The sequence below is a fragment of the Toxorhynchites rutilus genome, chromosome 1, assembly GCF_029784135.1.
Source record: "Toxorhynchites rutilus septentrionalis strain SRP chromosome 1, ASM2978413v1, whole genome shotgun sequence".
Lineage (NCBI taxonomy): Eukaryota > Metazoa > Arthropoda > Insecta > Diptera > Culicidae > Toxorhynchites > Toxorhynchites rutilus.
The window spans coordinates 198,485,489-198,505,570 of record NC_073744.1 but is presented as its reverse complement, the minus strand read 5'-3'; the positions used below and the strand labels follow the sequence as shown (position 1 = coordinate 198,505,570).

General features: G+C 40.4%; 3 protein-coding genes across 4 annotated transcripts in view; 1 reads left to right on the top strand and 2 right to left on the bottom strand.

Annotated features, from left to right (window-relative positions):
• Nucleotides 1-5,043: 5,043 nt before the first annotated feature.
• Nucleotides 5,044-12,662, bottom strand: LOC129762751 (myosin regulatory light chain sqh). 2 transcript variants are annotated; one of them, XM_055761270.1, is made up of 2 exons: nt 12,510-12,662; nt 5,044-5,862 (listed from the first exon to the last, which is right to left on the bottom strand). In XM_055761270.1, exon 2 carries the CDS (start codon nt 5,848-5,850, stop codon nt 5,326-5,328), a length of 525 nt encoding a protein of 174 aa, XP_055617245.1. In that variant the 5' UTR covers nt 5,851-5,862; nt 12,510-12,662; the 3' UTR covers nt 5,044-5,325. The 2 variants fall into 2 exon arrangements, with proteins under 2 accessions (XP_055617245.1, XP_055617246.1); XM_055761271.1 differs by lacking the exon at nt 12,510-12,662 and adding an exon at nt 6,258-6,465.
• Nucleotides 12,663-16,300: 3,638 nt separating this feature from the next.
• On the top strand, nt 16,301-17,922 carry LOC129767736 (peroxisome assembly protein 10-A). Its single transcript, XM_055768899.1, has 3 exons — nt 16,301-16,437; nt 16,715-17,236; nt 17,298-17,922. The coding sequence occupies exons 2-3, from the start codon at nt 16,721-16,723 to the stop codon at nt 17,658-17,660; spliced, it is 879 nt and encodes a 292-aa protein (XP_055624874.1). The 5' UTR covers nt 16,301-16,437; nt 16,715-16,720; the 3' UTR covers nt 17,661-17,922.
• LOC129767727 (sushi, von Willebrand factor type A, EGF and pentraxin domain-containing protein 1) overlaps nt 17,717-20,082 on the bottom strand; it is a 152,437-nt gene continuing 150,071 nt past the window's right edge. Inside the window, exons 9-10 of the mRNA XM_055768887.1 lie at nt 18,632-18,811; nt 17,717-18,566 (exon numbers count right to left, since the gene is read on the bottom strand). Of these exons, the coding sequence (XP_055624862.1) occupies nt 18,037-18,566; nt 18,632-18,811 (710 nt within the window). The 3' untranslated portion in view covers nt 17,717-18,036. The remainder of the gene's footprint in view (nt 18,567-18,631; nt 18,812-20,082) is intronic.

Sequence of the window (20,082 nt, the reverse complement as noted above, 5' to 3'; positions counted from 1 at the left end):
CCAGTTCCCCTGGGAACTGAAAAATACATTCATGCGAAAGAGTTTATTTTAATGTTTTCTAATCATATAACACAGCGACCAAATACAATTGGTTTTGTGATTTTTCAATCAAGTTCTATTAACAGGTGGTTATCGAGATAGCATTAACCACTGGTGGGCTTCGAGTATCGAGGAAAAAGAACTAATCGTTGCTGAAAAATACTCTGCCAGTTCCTCTGGGAATTGAAAAATACATTGATGCGAAAGAGTTTATTCTAATGTTTTCTATCCATATAACACTGCAACCAAATACATTTGGTTTTGTGATTTTTCAATCAATCGCAATTAACAGGAAAGCTTTTGAAAATTATTCTTCCCCATCAGTAGAAAATTTTCGTATCCAATATTGTATGCGCGCGCAACGGAAAATGTTTCGCATCGTAAAAATTATATAATTTTCAATTGATTATTGCTCAGTTGCCGAAAGTTTCAAACTCAGAGAGTTCATTCCCCTCTAGTTTGCCTTCCAAATTGCCATCGTAAACCACACCTTCTCTTGATTCAATCACGCACAAAAAGCATACTTAAGCGATATTCTGGTGGTGAAACGCATTCATTTTTCGTGAGGACATCGACAAGACAACATCGTTACTGAGCGAACTGAACGAGCTGGACGAGCTGAACGGCGAGGGATCGAGGGATTCGTTGCCTGGCCTGACTTGACCTGAAACGCATTCATTCATTCTTTTGGAATTGAAAATTACATTCAAGCGAAACAGTTTATCATGTTTTCTATCCATATAATATTGCGACCAAATACATTTGGTTTTGTGATTTTTCAATCAAGTGCGACCAACGTAAGACCACGTCTTTCGGCAATTTATTAGAGGTGCAATGAATCCTAAAAAGGAATTCTCGTTCTACGCGCACTGGCAAACGATGTTTGCTCAACAATTTCTCAAACGAGAAATATGAAAACAATTTCTCGCAAAAAATATGTAGACTGATTTGATGCAACAGTTATTCTGTCTATTGGAAAGGAATACAAATCATATCACAATACAAGCAATGTATTATGTATTATACAACTTTCGTGTGATTGCTTTTTTGCTGAATATTGTGCCTTCAACATAACGCTCTCGTTTTCGAAGTCCCCCAGTTATTCATATATTCATTCATTCAGAATTGATTCAGAAGCAACTAAGAACGAATGATCACTAAATCGAAGATAGTCCTACGTCACCCTTGCGGTTATACCACAGATATAACCCACTTCCTTTTTTTTTGACGTAGGACTACGTCTAACCGGAAGATATAGGGGGTGAAATGAGAATCTAGGCACTGAACAAGTAGGAAAAAATGCAAGATTTGGAACGCTTATAACTCGAGCATTTCTCAATAGATTGCAAAGGTTTTTGCATCAATTGATAGGAAATATATCTACGCATCTATCATAACGAATAACATTTCATCTTGAGATAAATAATTGAATAATTGTGAAATATCAAGCATTGTCCAAATACATTATGTGCACATTTTTTATTGGTCCATTTTGTGCTCCTCAAATCGTACCGACCAAAACGGGCAACCAGAGCAGCAGCGAAATGCAATGAAGCACGATTGGAAAGGAAAAAGAAAAAAATGAACGAAACATTGGTCGCAGTCTCACACATGCGTAATTCCCGAGCCAACCAGTCAGCTTAAAAATCCTCGCTCCGCTGCCGTAACGATCATTCTCATCCAAACCGTACACCACATCGGTTCGCATCACAACACATCAACAAACCAACACAAGCAGCCATGGTTGGATATGGCAAAGGAGGAAAAGTGAAGGGAAAGGCGTGTTGGTCTGGAGTTCCCCGCAAGGGTAGCTAGGCCGAGCGCGTTAGTACCAGTCCATCTAGCCACCGTTATATAGTTTCGGCCGCCGAAATGGTCGAGTTGGGTGGCAAAATTGCTCGCGACGATAAGAAAACCGGCATTCAGAACAGACCACATAGTGATCCCCGATTTTTGAAATTAATCGTTCATCAGCTAATCGAATACTTTTCATCAGTTTGTTATTCGATACGATTACTCGCCTCAAATAATCGATTAATCGATTAATCGTCACACTGAGAGAAATAATTTGTTAGACTGATTTTCTCATTTGCGAGAAAGCATTCTGGAATCAAAAAAGTGTTCATTCTGCCTGAAAATCAATTACAGTACAACCCCGATTATCCGCGGAATAGTCGGGCTAGATCACCGCGTATAACGAAAATCGCGGATAACGCAATAAAGGGCTAAACGTGAGGTGCAAGCATTGAAAAAAGATATTTTTAGCATGAAAACCATGTTTTATCAATACAGAAAATATTGAACTATCCATCTGTATGGTCGTGTACATCAGTGATCAGATAATGTGAAAGCCATGACCAAAACAAAAGAGCATGAGTCTACCACTCACTGACAAATTTCGGGAAGGTTTATAGATTTACTAAGGAACTCGTAGTCGCGGATCATCCGCTTGCGGAAAATCGAGGTTCTACTGTATTATCTCTTACTCTTACCTAAACTTGTAAACAAAGCTCAATTCGCGTTGACGGCATTGGGCTTCATTTACCAGTTTAGGGGAGCGTCAAAGATAACGTTTTTCTTCTCTGGGTTTGTATCGATTAATCGACGTAAATTATTCGTTCGCTTCGATTATTGGTTGCGCAGTATGCGTTCGATTAATAATCGATTTCTGTAGGAAGTATTCGATTAATCGATTAATCGAACGATTATCGGGGATCACTAAGACCACATTCGGTTCGGTGGACATCAAGACAACAGGCAGTTGTAGCGAGTGGCGAGTGGCGAGTAGTAAACGCAATCGCAAAACGGCAGCAGGTAGAAAAAGGAAAAAGTTTGTTTATACAGACTGCTTTGGTGGCAAAAACAGCTACCGTAAACCACGGCGCTTTTCAGGGCCATTAAACCTATTAAAGAAGAGTTATTAAAAGTTATTCACAATACCAATGCATTCTAAAGTGACATAATATGACATATAATATGAACTGATTTATTTTGTTTATGCTTGTTTTTGAACTTATTGGAGGTTGGGGTCTTTTAAATTGATCATTCAGTTTTCACAAACCCATGCATGGTTCCCGAATTGAAAGTGGCTTCAAATTACAACACATTGTATGCAGGATGGTATTCACGAATTTTCTCGGTAGCAAGAACTGCTTTCTTTGGTTGATAACTGATGTTGAAAATTGACTGACGTTACATCTGCATTGTATAGAAACATAACTAAGGAGCAACATGATGAGCTATGTATTTCCAGCTGCTCTGTTCTTATTTTAAAGGACTTTATTCCGAAGGTCATCCGTCCCTATATTTACTGTTGGTTTTTCAGAACGCTTATAGCTCATCTGTTTCTCGACAGATCTTAAAGTTCGTCTCCAAATCCTCAGTTCTTTTTCATTTTTATTTACATTGTTTGTGGAGACTACAAATCTTACAATTCATTCGTCTCCGAAACCACAGTTTAAGGTACGGTAATGTGAAATTTATGATAGTGAATGAGCTGAGGACCACTATGCATTCCTTATCATAGCCATCATTTTGATTTTACGATATGTGCATACGCCAAAGGATGCCCGGAGTTGAACATTCAATAAGTAAAAATATCAAGAAGCAACTATAAGATAGTGAGAAAAAATTGAGAAAGTTTGTAAAAAAACGCAAAAACACAACACCAAAAGTTCTTTTCAGAACCCCCAACATGTTCATAAAGAGTGAACAATAAACTAATCAATTTTTCAGTTAGATAGGTAGGTATTCACCGAGGAGAAGAAAATAAAACAATATATTTAGCAAAAGCTGTCCCCTTTATATAGTCCTACGTCACTCCGGTTATGTCCCTGACATTACCCACCCGTCTTTTTCTGCTGACTCATGGGTCACTATGATTGATGTTACATGGATAGTTTCGTCAGTGCGCGTGAAGGTAAACCCATGAAAAATCGGCAATTTTTGCTCATTTTTTTTAATGCAAACGTTAGCACTTCGCAGACCATCTGCAGATTCAATGTTGCCCGAGAGATGCGAGTTTTTTTCAGTGTCGAATATGTATCGTGTTTCAGTGGGCTTGATTTCTCTAGATTCGGACATTATTAAATGCCGAGGTACATTATAAAATACGATTACGTTGATATGAAAAAGTAATAGAATGATTATAAATGAGGCTTCCATTCTTTCTACCGGTGTAAACTACCTACCATTTATATTTGATTCGGTAAATCCATAGAACGCTTCGAAATCGTACTGATTTGGTGCATAACTCGAGAAATTATCAAGCAAATGGAACCTAATTTGGCATATGGAGGTTTTAGAGGGCAATAAATATTTCTATGGTGGTTCGACACTCTTCCCCGCTCTCTAAAGGAGGGCTGGCATATAAATGAAACACACAAATTCTTGCATAACTCGAAATCTAATCAAGCAGGTGGAGCCAACATTGGAATGTGAGCACAGTACAATAAATATTCCTATGATGGTATGACACTCCTCCCTTCCCTGGAATGTTTGATGGTATTCATAACAAAAAAAAAAAATCCATTCTGGACGGGACGTAGTTTGTCGGGTTAGCGAGTAAATAATAAAAATAATTTCAAACCCACTGTGTTTCAAACATTAGGCTCCGTTCTGTCAGGTGAATAACTTTCATTTTATTTAAAGAAACAAAGATTTCAGTTTTTTATTCCTTGCTTTCCCATTTCAGACAGATCCTTCGCTGACAGCTGACCAATACCAAATACTTACGCACACTCAATTCCAGGACACAGTCCTGTTGACGGTAATGGTAACTTTCGAGCATCCGCTATTGGAAGCGTGATACGAGCTCGTCATTATTGTCGGAAACGATTGTATCTGATCAACGGTCCTATCATCATCGAGAGATGGATGAAACACATTAGTTATAAATAATTATAAACAAACAAATGTGACACATCTTCTAATACTACCACTACTGCGGCTATCAGGACTGCCGCTTGCAAGAAGAAGGATCGTTCGGATTGATTGAATGCACCATTTCCAATATGATTAAATATATTCAAAAATGTGTGCAGATAAAACTTTCGATACATTATGGCCCACTACTAACTGCTCATATAAAATTCTGATTCGTTGCGATAGCGGGAGAAGTCAGTAAGAAGGAAAGGATGTATAAATGCAAAATCGAACTTTGCTCTTGGAAGGAATACTGATAGACGAAAGTCGAAAACTTTGAAGACACGATCGAACACAAGGAATGGGGAAGAGGCAAACTAAACAAAACATGGATTACACATAGAAAAAAGGCGAAACAAAAAATTACTGTTCGTCCTTATCCTTGGCGCCGTGCTTGAGGATTCTGGTGAACTCGATGTAATCAAACATGGTGTTCTTGATGGGCGCCTCGCGGAACATCTCATCCACGTCCTCATCGGTGAACCGATCGCCCATCGTAGTCAGCAGCTCCCGCAGCCGCTCCTCGTTGATCATTCCGGTGTTCTCCTCGTCGAAGCAACCGAACGCGTTCTTGATCACATCCTCCGGATCGGTTCCCTGCAGCCTCTCACCGAACAGCGTTAGGAACATGGTGAAATTGATCGGTCCCGGAGCCTCGTTCATCATCCCGTCCAGATAGTCCTCGGTCGGATTCTTGCCGAGCGAAGCGAGCATATCGTGCAGATCCTCCTTCTCGATGAAGCCATCCCGGTTCTGGTCGATCATGTTGAAGGCCTCCTTGAATTCGGCGATCTGCGCCTGGTCAAACATGGCGAACACATTCGAGGTGGCCCGCTGGGCGCGCTTCTTGGTCGTACCACGACGTCCGGCCGTTTTGCGGGAAGACATGATTGTGTTGATCTGGAATCAACAAATACACAAATTAATATGAGAAAGTAGCATGACGGTACGAAGGTGACTAGTCACCGAGCAATGTCTCATCAGCCTCGCAAAAAGCCACACAATGAATCATCCACCCCGACCTGAAAGGTGTCACTTTCAGCAGTAGATAAGCGCAAATGCGCTTGCGCAAACCACAAAGAGCGGAAAACCGACTGTTTTTGTTTATTTTCATCTTATTCGCCGCACCAGCGTCTAAATTCCGCTGTTTGTCGGTCCGACTCACGTACCAGAACCCACGCAAAACGCATAGTTTTGAACAGATTGCACAGAGAGGAAAAAAAACAGAGGGTGTCAGTGTCCCCCTCTGCAAACTAGCACACTAAATTCCAGGACACGTGCACAGAGTCACTCACCTAAGTCTGCGTTAAACCACGGATCGTCGAAACGACGCGTAATGAGTCTTCTTATCAGTTCCTGAAGCAAAACAACGAAACGATAACAATGACACGATGTAATCGCCTGGGGAGTGCTGTGGGGTGGGTCTTGAAGAAGTACTGCGAACGAAATTGTCGTTCGTCTTTGCTGGACGAATCGCGACAGGGAACTGAAAATGTATGCGGCTATGCTTGAAACTCGCTGCTGCTGCGTAATTTGTGCGCGTGTATGACGACTTTGAGTAGAGAATAAGTACATATGAGCGCGCTCACGTTGGTATTGGCGACGCTATGAAGTAGCAGCTGTCGTTTGCCTGATACTCAAAGACCAACCATAATAAATCACAATGGGAACATTGACTTTAAGCAGTGGTCAAGATTGTAAAATGTCACATTACACTTTTACATATTTACGCTCAAAGTCATTTATGAGATTCAACGGAATGGTTTAGAGCAGTGGTAGTGAACCTTTTTTTCCAAAGGGGCCCAAATACGTTTTAGTCATGGTATAGTAAAAAACAAACAAAGGAGGATGATGTCCAAGACACAATGCGGTCGTGGACGGTAACGTTAACGTAGGACTACGAGATTATAAACGGCGAAAAACAAACATAATTGAGCTTGGGTAGACTGTACATTCGCAGTTGCTCTCCGTGATTGACCTGAACCAGCGAAATTGCACAATGAACGCACCGAATGACGCTTGGGAGTAGCAAATCATTCTCATTGTACAAGTTTCGGTGATTCGTGCTTTAAATAGTTAATAACGACACCGGCCACGTCCTTCTTAACACTCTTTAACACACACGACGGATGATATTCATGGGCCTGAAACCCTGAAAAGGTAGCCTGGAAAACACATCTGCAATTAAACGAACCGACAATGTTTTTCTTGGTTCAACGCGTTACCGACACCTTAATTTTTTCACATTCCCAAACACCAAACGATCAACGGTATCTGCTAGCTGACCTCTACAATAAAATTCATATAATTCGATATATTTCAGATTACGAATATAAAATCAAAACAAAAAACATCAAATTTTAGATTTTAAGATCCTAAAATTTGTCATTCGATAATAAATATCATGTGTTCTACTTATTTTTGTCTCTTTTTCTCATTCTCATTCTCTCTCTCTCTCTCTTTCTCTCTCTCTCATTCTCTCTCTCTCTTTCCCTCCCTTTCTCTCTCTCTCTTTCTTTCTCTCCCTTTCTCTCTCTCTCTCTCTCTCTCTTTCTCTCTCTTTCTCTCTCTTTCTCTCTCATTCTCATTCTCTCTCTTTCTCTCTCATTCTCATTCTCTCTCTTTCTCTCTCATTCTCATTCTCTCTCTTTCTCTCTCATTCTCATTCTCTCCTTTCTCTCTCATTCTCATTCTCTCTCTTTCTCTCTCATTCTCATTCTCTCTTTTTCTTTCTCATTCTCATTCTCTCTCTTTCTCTCTAATTCTCATTCTCTCTCTTTCTCTCTCATTCTCATTCTCTCTTTTTCTCTCTCATTCTCATTCTCTTTCTCTCTCATTCTCATTCTCATTCTCTCTCTCTCTCATTCTCATTCTCTCTCATTCTCATTCTCTCTCTCTCTCATTCTCATTCTCTCTCTCATTCTCTCTCTCTCTCATTCTCTCTCTCATTCTCATTCTCTCTCTCATTCTCATTCTCTCTCTCATCCTCATTCTCATTCTCATTCTCTCTCATCCTCATTCTCATTCTCATTCTCTCTCTCATCCTCATTCTCATTCTCATTCTTTCTCTCTCTCTCATTCTCACTCTCTCTCTCATTCTCACTCTCTCTCTCATTCTCATTCTCACTTACTCTCTCTCTCTCATTCGCATTCTCACTTACTCTCTCTCTCATTCTCATTCTCATTCTCTCTCTCTCTCATTCTCATTCTCTCTCTCTCTCATTCTCATTCTCTCTCTCTCTCATTCTCTTTCTCTCATTCTCTCTTTCTCTCATTCTCATTCTCTCTCTCTCTCTTTCTCATTTTCATTCTCTCTTATTCTCATTCTCATTCTCTCTCTCTCATTCTCATTCTCTCTCTCTCTCTCATTCTCATTCTCTCTCTCTCTCTCGCGGGTTGGGAAGCAGGCATCGTCACATACAGCGTTCAGTCCATTCTTGTTATTCCAAGTTCTTCAACTTTCAAAATATTCAAAATCAATCTTCACCAACCCGGTGTCTGTGATTAACTCACAGTAAACCGAACTCTACCTCTTATTAGTTTGGCAATCTGTGTTAGAGAAAAGCGCTCCGGACTGCAGAACTGCATGCGGGTACAAAAGTACCTTGCACCTTGCATCTATTTTGCAACACCCATTGCCCCTGGTTTTCAAATCAGTGTTAGAGAAACACACACATTCAAGTGATCATTTCATATCACATCAACCGCTGCGCAATCATCTCTGAGTGGATTTCAGAGCGGGCATTCGTTTATATAAGATTTGTGTTAATTCCATAGCATGTATTCAAAACACATTTTAAACTACTGAAACAAGTCTTCGGGTCATTAATTACTAATCATATAACTCTTGGACATTTCATCTTTCGAATGAAGTGATTATCATACTAAAAAGTTCCAGGAACCCTGGAAAGGATTAATGGCTTGCGTGGTTTTGTAAAATCATTTCGAGAAGGAACGATTCTTTCTTGCCTTTGCGAGAACAATACACAAATTGGCCATATGTCGCAATTTGTTTCTCTATATCATGGCACGTATTGCACTGAGTATTTAACGAGATGCATCTTCCGTGCATCGTCATTCAACAAGCATCAAACACGCGTCTGACAGATGCACACAGTTGTAGCGATAAAAATGAAACATCGAAAAACGTTTCATATGAAATATTCGCTAGCGTTCACAGCTCGAGGGGAAACATGAACAAAACGAGCAGAATAAGAGACCTTTGTTGTTTCGGGCGCAGAAAAAAAAATCCTCAGAGGAAATGCAATACGCTAACGCTAACGATAGATTACTTACTATGCAAGGGTGGAGTTTACTGCGCAAATATTCTCGTTTCGCTGTCCCTCTTCGTTGTTTCTATTCTAGCGGCTGCATAAGTTGCCCATTTTAGATAGCTCTGTTCGGAAAAGCACACAAATGGACAGAACAAATGTATGGGGAAATGGGAATGCTTCCAATTTTCATCAATTTAAACCATATACAGACTATGGGATTGTAATATATAGCATATCAAACAAATCTTAGTAAATTTCCGATTCGATTGGTATGCAGTTAAAATCCGCTCGCAGCAAAAATAGTTATTAACGTTAATTTTATTTCATAAAAACGTGACCAGTTTTCTGATTTGGTACCCATAATGTAAGACGTAGTCCTACGTCAAAAAAGTCATTTGCACTGAAACAAAATCATATTCGTTACTCGTGAATATTTGTTGATATTCTAATAGCGAATTCGTTTTTGTTCAGTTTCAACCCCAGTGCCGCACTAACTGCTGTCAAAACGTTTTTATTCACTCAGTTTCGCACTCAGTGTCGCACTAGTTCGCCCCGAAAGCTGTTAGTTTCGCACTGAGATGTTTCACGGGTTGGCACTCGGGTTCACCAATACAACTATACTGAACTGTCAAGTTCCGAGTATTGTTTTGGAAAATCTAAGAATAAAGACTATGAAAATGGAAAACATGCTGCTCTTGCTTTTGTATTATTTGAATCGTAATCCAATTCGGATTCTGATTTTGAAGAGTATATTCGAGTAGACGGCATTAAGCTCCGTGTGCTTTCATTGGGAGGTGAAAATAATGATGGATATTCAGGTGGAATAAATTTCAAAATCAAAATTATGAATGAAAATTTACTTTAACGTATCGAATATTTATTTTATGTGATTAGATAAGAGGATTTTTCCGATATCGCAGAAACATATTGAACGAAAACTGTGTCTAATGATGGTTTTATATTATAATAGTAATTATTTGTGGAACAAACAGGAAATGCATCGACAAATGGTTAAGTGAGTGTCAGAACTACATGTGTTAGGTAATCAAACAATATTAAGTAAAAATTTTCATTCAAACTTTTGTATGTTTACACTGCTCTTGGCCCTTCTGATCTGATGGAGAACAATTTACCTCCCAAGCACTAATATCACCACCAGACGTCGACACTGTACAATTGCCGTCGTAAATATAAACAAATCAGACTATATAACGCACACCAACAAACCACCGCATTCGTGAAACTATAAACGTTTTTTAATAGAGTCAGTTTGGCACTGACTCAGTTTTAAAAACGAATTCGCTATAAGGGTGCTCATACACTGTTTGACCGAAGCCAAATATTTGACTCTTTTTGACAGATAAAATTTGGTCAATGTGTACAGATCAAATATATTCTACACAAAACACGACAAGCAAATATTCAATTATTGGATGCCTAAAATATTTTTTCAGTCTGTTCTTCGAACCTGTCGGTACATGGTTAGGTTATCTTGAATATTTCAGTTGATTTTTTCGATGTTCGGTGTTTGATATTGTTTACTACTGTTGAAAATTGAAGAGTGGCAAACAAAATAGTGTTTGTACAAATATCAAATCAAACCTTATCTGTCAAAAAATAACAAATATTTGACCTCCGGGCAAACAGTGTACGGCCACCTTAAGACTCTGATTTGCAATACATGATTTCTCGCGTAACTTTTGAAAAGGTCCTATGTAAAATTCACATCAACTCGAGAAAAACGGAGTTGAAGATCGGAATATTGTTCCGCGAATAGTTTCAAAAGGAATCGATCTTTATCACTACTTTTACCACTAGCAGTCAATAATAACTCTGAAAAACCAATCGTAACTGTTGTCATGTGATTTTAGTTAGAAATTCAAGCCTTCGAGCGAAAAATGTTACATTGGACGTTTTGACTGCCCGCTTTGTACATTGGACAAATAACGTTGCACGATGAGAATCTAAAAAATAACTACTAAACAACGATCCAAATACTTGCACTTCGTGCTAAAAGCAGATCATTATTGTTATAACTCGTTGAATTGAACTAAAAACGATATCAACACCCGAAAATAACAAAAACTCAAAATGACCGAAGTGCGATTTCGTGTTGTATTGGTTGCTTTGTTACTTCGGATGTATCGAGCGTCAGAGGAAAGTGGTGTCCGAAGTAACAGTCGAGTGCTTCAAATTCGAATCTGTACATTGGTCATTTTTTGTATCGGCGATAAAAAGGTGAAAAGGATAGATACTTGAACGATTGTTTTCTCAATGCATTACATGATTGATAACTAATAAGTGTGCATCCATTAACTCGATTTGTTTACATTTGTTACTTAGGACGTTTTCAAAAGTTACGCGAGATTTCAACAACAAAATCCGAAGAAATACTACATTTTCACATTGATCAAAGCAATCCTCGAAAACCAATGTGCATGGGATACATTCAAAAAACAAAAAAGAAACGATAATAAGCCACTACTAAATAACCATATTCGCCAGGCCATATGTGACCGGTTGAAGGAGGTCATTCGTTACATACACATACGGGTTAATGCAGTCTCGAACGACGACGAAAAAGGCAAACATCGGCCCAGACAGCCGAAGCAAGAGAAGTGTAAAACAGTATCCGTATATGGTCAACACGAAATCGAAGGAGCCTACTGAGTAATAATTGCGAACGGGCAGCACAGTATGAAAGTTGATGTTTTGAATATTTTGAATATATCAGGCAAGATTTTCAAAATAGGAACAGTCCTGAGTTTTTGACAAACAAGAACAAAGAAATTGATTATAATTCATGCCATAAATCATATCATAAATCAATTTCTCACGAAATACACGCAACCTCGAGAACATGGATGTAAAGTTGTTTTGACCATTTTTGGGCAGACCGAAGAAAACAGGACACGGAGACTGTAAAACAGTTGCACAATCAATTCATGTGCATCAAACGGTCAAATAGAAACCGATCCTATCCTAAAATCCAAACCCACAATTTGTCACATAGAGCTGCGGATGTTTACACAAATCTAGGTTTACAAATGAAAACATTGTTTTCGTTCATCATCTCACAAAAAAAAAGAATTGGAGTAAATTGTGTGTTGACGTCAGCCGAAAGGAATCCAGTGCAGTTCGCTCTCCCACAAATACACAAAACATGGCACATTTCACTGATGGAAAATCCATATAAAACTGATCTCCACCGGACGATTTTATGCTTCTTGGGTAAGTTCGTCTCAATAGCTTGGCAATAACGACGTAACTTACCAGGAAATTCAATCGAAAAGTATCCGAATTCGACGAAACAATACTATGCACTTCACTAATTTGGCTGCAATAATCTTTTTTGTGCTCCTCACGGAATGGTTTTACTAGTTTGACAGTTGGAAAAAATTGAGAGGATCGTCACGTTGCATCTGTTTTCCGCTAGGTGGACTAGGAAGAAAGTGCGGCAAGGTTGGCAGTGATCTGTTGCCAGTGTGTTTTAGAGATGTCGAGATTGTTGATTCTTGAAAAAAATTATGATTTTCATCACAAAATCATCTTCAACGATTTCTTCGTCGGTGGGAACAACGGTCACGCTGCCGTCAATGGAGAGTGCTATCGCGAAATTTTAGAATAAAGGGTGTGTCACATCAAATTGAATCACGGAAAAAACGCTGTAGAAATTCGCCCAGTAGACCGATCCTTTTGAAAATTTTAGACAGTAAAATAAAAACTATTAAAAAACTTTTGGCATTTTCTTTTTATTCATACTTCGAGCCCAAGCCCGTATGCTCGCACCTTCCTCTTTACCCCGTCCATAAGGTTCTGTACAACGTCAGGTTGTAGTTTTTTTTGAACAGAAATCCATTTTCTCTTGAAGTCCGCCTCCGATTTGACAATTTTTGGGTTCTTCCGGAGGGCCTGCTTCATAATCCCCAATATTTCTCTATTGGACGAAGCTCCGGCGCGTTGGGCGGGTTCATTTCCTTCGGCACGAAGGTGACCCCGTTGGCTTCGTACCACTCCAACACGTCCTTTGAATAGTGGCACGAAGCGAGATCCGGCCAGAAGATGGTCGGGCCCTCGTGCTGCTTCAATAGTGGTAGTAAGCGCTTCTGTAGGCACTCCTTAAGGTAAACCTGCCCGTTTACCGTGCCGGTCATCACGAAGGGGGCGCTCCGCTTTCCGCAAGAGCAGATCGCTTGCCACACCATGTAATTTTTGGCAAACTTGGATAGTTTCTGCTTGCGAATTTCCTCCGGAACGCTGAATTTGTCCTCTGCGGAGAAGAACAACAGGCCCGGCAGCTGACGAAAGTCCGCTTTGACGTAGGTTTCGTCGTCCATTACCAGGCAATGCGGCTTCGTCAGTATTTCGGTGTACAGCTTCCGGGCTCGCGTCTTCCCCACCATGTTTTGCCTTTCGTCGCGGTTAGTAGCCTTCTGAACCTTGTATGTGCGCAGGCCCTCCCGCTGCTTGGTCCGCTAAACGAATGAACTTGACTAATTCAGCTTATTGGCGACATCCCGGACCGAACTTCTCGGATCACGTCTGAACTGCTTAACTACGCGCTTGTGATCTTTTTCACTGACGGAGCATCCATTTTTGCCGTTCTTACCCTTCCGGTCGATGGTTAGGTTCTCGAAGTATCGTTTTAGTACTCTGCTGACCGTGGATTGGACGATTCCCAGCATCTTACCGATGTCCCGATGTGACAACTCCGGATTCTCGAAATGAGTGTACAAGATTAATTCACGACGCTCTTTTTCGTTCGACGACATTTTCCCAAATTTACGTAAAATTGACAGTGAAGCATGGCCAACGTGATCTATACACTCTTATCTGATTATAAAACCAAAGCTGATAATATAATTCCTAAAAATTAAATTTCTACAGCGTTTTTTCCGTGATGCAATTTGATGTGACACACCCTTTACTATTTTTGACCAGAATTGGAAGATCTTAACATCAATAATATGTGGGTCCAACAAGACGGTTACAATGGATTTATTGAAAATAATTTTGGCGAACGTGTTATTTCGAGAAATGGACCTATCGAGTTATCGCCTCATTCATGCGATTTGACGCCATGTATTTCTTTTTATGGGGCTGTGTTCTATGCAAAAAAGCCACCAACTTCAGAAGAACTCAGAGGCAACTTCCAACGCGAAATTCGCACCATTCCAATCGAAATGTGTGGCCGAGTAGTGGTAAATTGGGTCCAACGGGTCAATCGCTGTAAACGGGCCCGTAATGGTCATGTGACCGGAATCGAATTTCGTTCTTAAAATGTAAGAGTTGAACTACAACCAGAATAAATATGAACTGAATATCTCAAAATACCAGTTTTATGAAAAAAGAGGTTGACAAGCCCTTAAGGTGAAGGTGGAAGCTAGCCATTGTAGTAGTATAGGTAAACCCACGAGTAAAAATGGGGTAATAGTGTTTGTGAGAGAAGAGAAAAGCACACGTAAATAGATCAATTTACTTATCAGACTGTGTGGCGCTTCATTGACACGAGTCTTTGAGCACATTTGAAAACAAATAATAATTCAATACTAAAGTTAAATGTATGAACGATATGTTCCGATGAACAATTGCAAATATAAATATATATAGAAGGTGCATTTGCATATGAAGCAAAATTCTGATTACGGACAAAACTACCACTTTTCATCGAAATCTGAGAACCACTATATCGGTTTGGCAAGGAATGGCTGTATATATGCAAAATACACATAAACAAAACATACAATAATATACAAAAAACAATCTTACGTGCATCGCGATGTACAAAGTATTAATGAATCTGTGAAAATCAACGTTAAAAGACATTTCTATAGATCCGTAACTTTTACAGATATTTCCAAATTTTTAACAGACTTTCACATATTTTTACAGATATTTTTTAAAAATCATCTGGCAACTCTTCGTTCCACTTTTCATCGAATGTTTTCAAATCGCAGGAGTAAACATTTACGTGACTGTGACTTCGTTTGTTTTTATTTCGTTCGGAGAAATATTATATCAGGGAAAGTGGACATTAAAAAGCGTTACTCAGTGAAAGGCTGCCTTAATACGAGAGAGTATGTTCGCGTAAGCTTTTATCGTATACCCTCAGAAACGCTGGGTCGATTTTTACGGAAACGGCAAACTAGTTCCGAATAAGGGTTCCCGTATCTGTGGAGTAAGTACGATGTTTGAATTATTGAAAACCAAAAGTGTAGCAAACCTTTCATACACATTTTCAGGATTATTTTGATAGAAATACATCGTTACATTTCAACCGGATAGGAAACCTCGTGAGAAACCGTAATGCCTTCTCCACAATTAAGCCGGTAGTCCACACGAAGCGCAGATTGCTTTACCGTTACATTTATCACCAGCACTAGCGGATCATAATTACGTGGATTTCATTTGGCCAGCTTCATATCAAAGCTGTTTTCACCGACGTTAGAAAATAAAACGTCACTTTTGATATGTATGTACGTACCGAAATTCTTGGAGTGAACTAAGCGTTATTCGTAGGTTGTTTATGTAGGTGTAGGAAGGTTCTGTCAAGTTCTGATACCATGCAATGTGAGATGCTCTTTCAGAAAGCAATGGTCAATTGAACAATTGACGGAAAATGTAGTTCATTCATCTTATAAGTTTATTTTTTTTTGCCTTTGATAACAATACCTTTTTTATAGTGTTGATTATCATAAGAAAAATAACACTCCTGATCTTTGGATCTTTTTTGCCATTTCAATTGGATCTTTTTTGACAGCCGTTTTGATTCAATCCGCACTACCTAGTACAAAACTAACTTTAACCGTAAAAGACTTACCTTTCAACTTTTCAATGCTCTTATTCCCACCAAAACAATTCCACACACAAAGAGCAAAAAAAAGATATTGCAAAATATTGCAGATTGTTTACATACAAAATCCAAGATGGCTGAAAGGCCTTTCTCATAAGTCGCGCTACCGTATTGTATCTATCGTGCTACCCCCTTAACGGGTTAAATTTGAACCGGTTCGATTTTTTGATTTTAACTTGACTGTAACAGATCTCATATAGTGACCCGACGGCAACACTGTTCTACAAGCACGGACCGCAAAGCTATTGTCAAAATGCAATGTTTACTAATTTTGCTTTAGAAATGTTTCGAGTTAAAATAGTTGCAATCCTTAATCGAATTATATTTCGACATCATTAACAAACGAAGGTAAAGTATGCCAATGCCAATGCCATAGTCAAGTCACTGGAAGTAGTTTTCTCGAGTAAATCTTATAATTTAAATTTACCCGGATGTTTTTTTTTACTTTTGAGCAAGTAAACTATGTATCAATCTGAAACATAGATGTCGCTTTTGTATCGACTGGGGACTTCCCTTCAAAGTTTATCGATCTTAAACCCATGATTTTTGAATGAATTGTTCACACTCTACAAGTTTGTGTATTGATTAAATTTTTCCTAACATTCCTGGATGGCTATCCACCCAGCTCGGCATGTCATTGTACCACGCCAACGCCGGCCAGGCGGAAATCATCCGCTCCATTCAGAAGGACCAAACCTACATCGACGAGATACGGGGTCAGCTGAGTGACATCCTGCTGATGGTGAGCCAACGCAGCTGGTTCCGATACAGCGCCCTGTGCAAGCTGATCGCGGAAATCCTGTACCATCACTACACGATCGTGCACAATCTGCAGACCCTTGGCGAGGAGTACACCGGCATTATCCAGGTGGATTCCCACTATGTGATGCTTCCGAATAAGGCCCTCCAGCTGGTGACGATCTTGCTCGAATATGGGGGAGAGCTGGTGGTTGAGAGGGTTCTCACGCGACTCCAGACTGTGGTGGATCGCAGCGAGGATATGCTGCCGGAGGCGAAGCAAAGTCTGAACAAGGGTATCGACTTTTTGAAGTTTATCGTTCCATACGTGCGGGGTTTTCACACGAGTTTGTTTTACATCAACGGTGGAAAGTATCACATCTCCAAGCAGCTCACGGGAATTAACTATGTATGTTTGACGAACGTGTTGATTTGTTGTTTGTGATTCGAGGTAACATTTTTGTTTACAGGTTCTCATCCGAAACTGGCTCAAAGAAAACCACTCGATATATGGCTTCAGAATTCTGGGAGTGGTGACTTTGCTGCAGTTGGTGCTATCACTGGTGGTAAAATTTGTTGAGCATCGCAAGAGAGCTAAGGTGCAATCATCTGGTAAACGGGTGGCAACGCAAGGATCCCCTTCGGAAGACTGCACAACGAGCAGCCGAAAGTGTGCCCTTTGCATGGAACCAGCGGTCAACGTGAGCGCCACTCAGTGTGGACATTTGTTCTGCTGGCACTGCATCCTGAACTGGTTGGATGAGAGGCAGATATGTCCGATCTGTCGGGAGGCGATCAAAAAGTCGCGCGTGATTAGGCTACAGAACTTTTGACAGGTTTTCGGTACATTTTAGCTACGAGAGGGACACCATTCCGTTACATTTGATTTGTTATATTCAATATGTACAAAGTACTAAGTAGCTCTTTCGAAGAGTATTTTGTTTTTCGTAATTTTGCATATGTTCTGTCTTTTGTCTGCTGAGCTGACGTCAAATAAAATTTCGTAGTTAAAAGATGAAATATTTACACAAAGCGGTTATCGTCGGGGAAAGAGGAGAAGAAGGCCTAATAAATTAGTGTTTTTGATGCTTAAAATTTCCATCTTTTCTCTCGTTATGGAGTAGGATTTGGTGTACAAACTAAATAACCAAAATGTATACGATTAGTGAGTGTGCAAATCACTTAGCAGGGAAGCAAGCGGTGCGCCCCTTATCGCACGCTGACCCCATTTATGGTGATGACATTCGTCCTGCCGGTCGGTTCCGGTTCGTACACTTCCTCGTTGCTGCGCATCTCATATGGCGCATCGTAAAACTGCTCATTTGGTATCTGATCGTAGATGTTCTCGCCCCCGTTCATGTGTCTACTGCTTATGCTATTGTTGTTACTTACACTACCATTACCGTTACTAAGTCTGCTAGGTGGAGGCGGATGTCCATTCGCGCCAGCTCCGCCGCCGCCACCACCACCCTGGAACGTGTTGAACGTCACCAGATTGCCCCGATTCGGCAGATCGAAGTTGTGCCGACCGTTCTCTAGCGAGGAGTACGACATCACCGCCGCGTTCTGCTCGTCTTTGTGCTCCGCCGCCTGCACATTCTCGGTGTTCTTGACCGGTCGGGCCTTGTTCCGGTGCAGGAACAGCACACCGATCAGAATCAGCAGGATAACGATTATCGCGGCACCGATGGCTATGCCGGTGCCCAAGCTATTCGTTTCCTGGGCGTCGTTGACGACCACTGAAATAAAGGAGGTCCGAAAATTAGCTCGCTTGTGAAGCGCATTTGGAAGGAAGGACACTTACGCTCACAGCGTGGCTCCTCGCCACTCCATTTCCCATCGTCCATACACTTCCGGAGATACGGTCCGATGCGGTTATAGTGCGGGACGCAGTGATACTCTGCCGAGCCACCGTAGACGGTGGTCTCGTTCACCACAATCACTCTTCCGTTCTCGATGTCCGCCGGCCGGCCACAGTCGATCACTGAAGGAAAACAAAAAGTCTTGTAGTATGGAGTCTTGGAGGAAAAACACTATTTATCTAGATCAGGGTTTCTCAAAGTGGTCGATATTGACCCTTCTGAGGTCACCACCTTTGCGCTTTGTGAGAACTCTTAGAGAACAAGGGGTCCAGGTTTTGAATTAAAAAGACTTTAAACTCTGAGAGTTCATTCGTCTCTTTAGAGAACAACCGGTCGAATTAGGGATTTGTACATCGTACACTTCGTACGGGGTCAGAGTTTTTTGGACCTCAAAGATTTGCAGAGCCCATAGTAGGCACGACTTCCATTGACTATGCTGCCGTTCTACGCATAGTTGTCCCATGTTACTTTCTGACAATTTTCACTTTTCTTCATAAAACGATGTTTTTATGCCTAATCTTCTGGAAAAACACAAAAAAGGTATTGTTTGTTCCTAGCTTTTAGAACAGTGACTTTCAACCGGTGGGGAATTCCCCCCTAGTGGGGAATTTGGTCATTAAAAGGAGGGAATTGTGCAAGGGAATATTGCACATTAGTTCGCTTTTAAAATGACAATGATTAGCAAAAATTGCCACAAAAAATTTCTTGGATATACTTAAATTTGCGATCCTCGGCAAACATTTCCCAACCTGAAATGAAATGTTGAATTGAATAACTTCGCGATGTTTGAAAGACTTTCGTCATCAAATGATGATACACCAGACGACGAAACAATACAGAAGACCACATGAAAGGAAATTGTACAGCATTGGTCAAGTTTAAGTTAAACTTGAAACATAAAAGGTGTGTCACATCAAATTGCATCACGGAAAAAACGCTGTAGAAATTTAATTTTTAGGAATTATATCTTCAGCTTTCGCTTATAATCAGATAAGAGTGTATAGATCACGTTGGCCATGCTTCACTGTCAATTTTTCGTAAATTTGGAAAAATGTCGTCGTGAATTAATCCTGTGCACTCATTTCGAGAATCCGGAGTTGTCACATCGGGACATCGGTAATATGCTGGGAATCGTCCAATCCACGGTCAGCAGAGTACTAAAACGATACTTCGAGAACCTAACCATCGACCGGAAGGTGAAGAACGGCAAAAAGGGATACTCCGTCAGTGAAAAAGATCACAAGCGCGTAGTTAAGCAGTTTAGACGTGATCCGAGAAGTTCGGTCCGGGATGTCGCCAATAAGCTAAATTTGTCAAGTTCATTCGTCCAGCGGAGGGAGGGCCTGCGTACATACAAGGTTCAGAAGGCTCCTAACCGCGGCGAAAGGCAAAA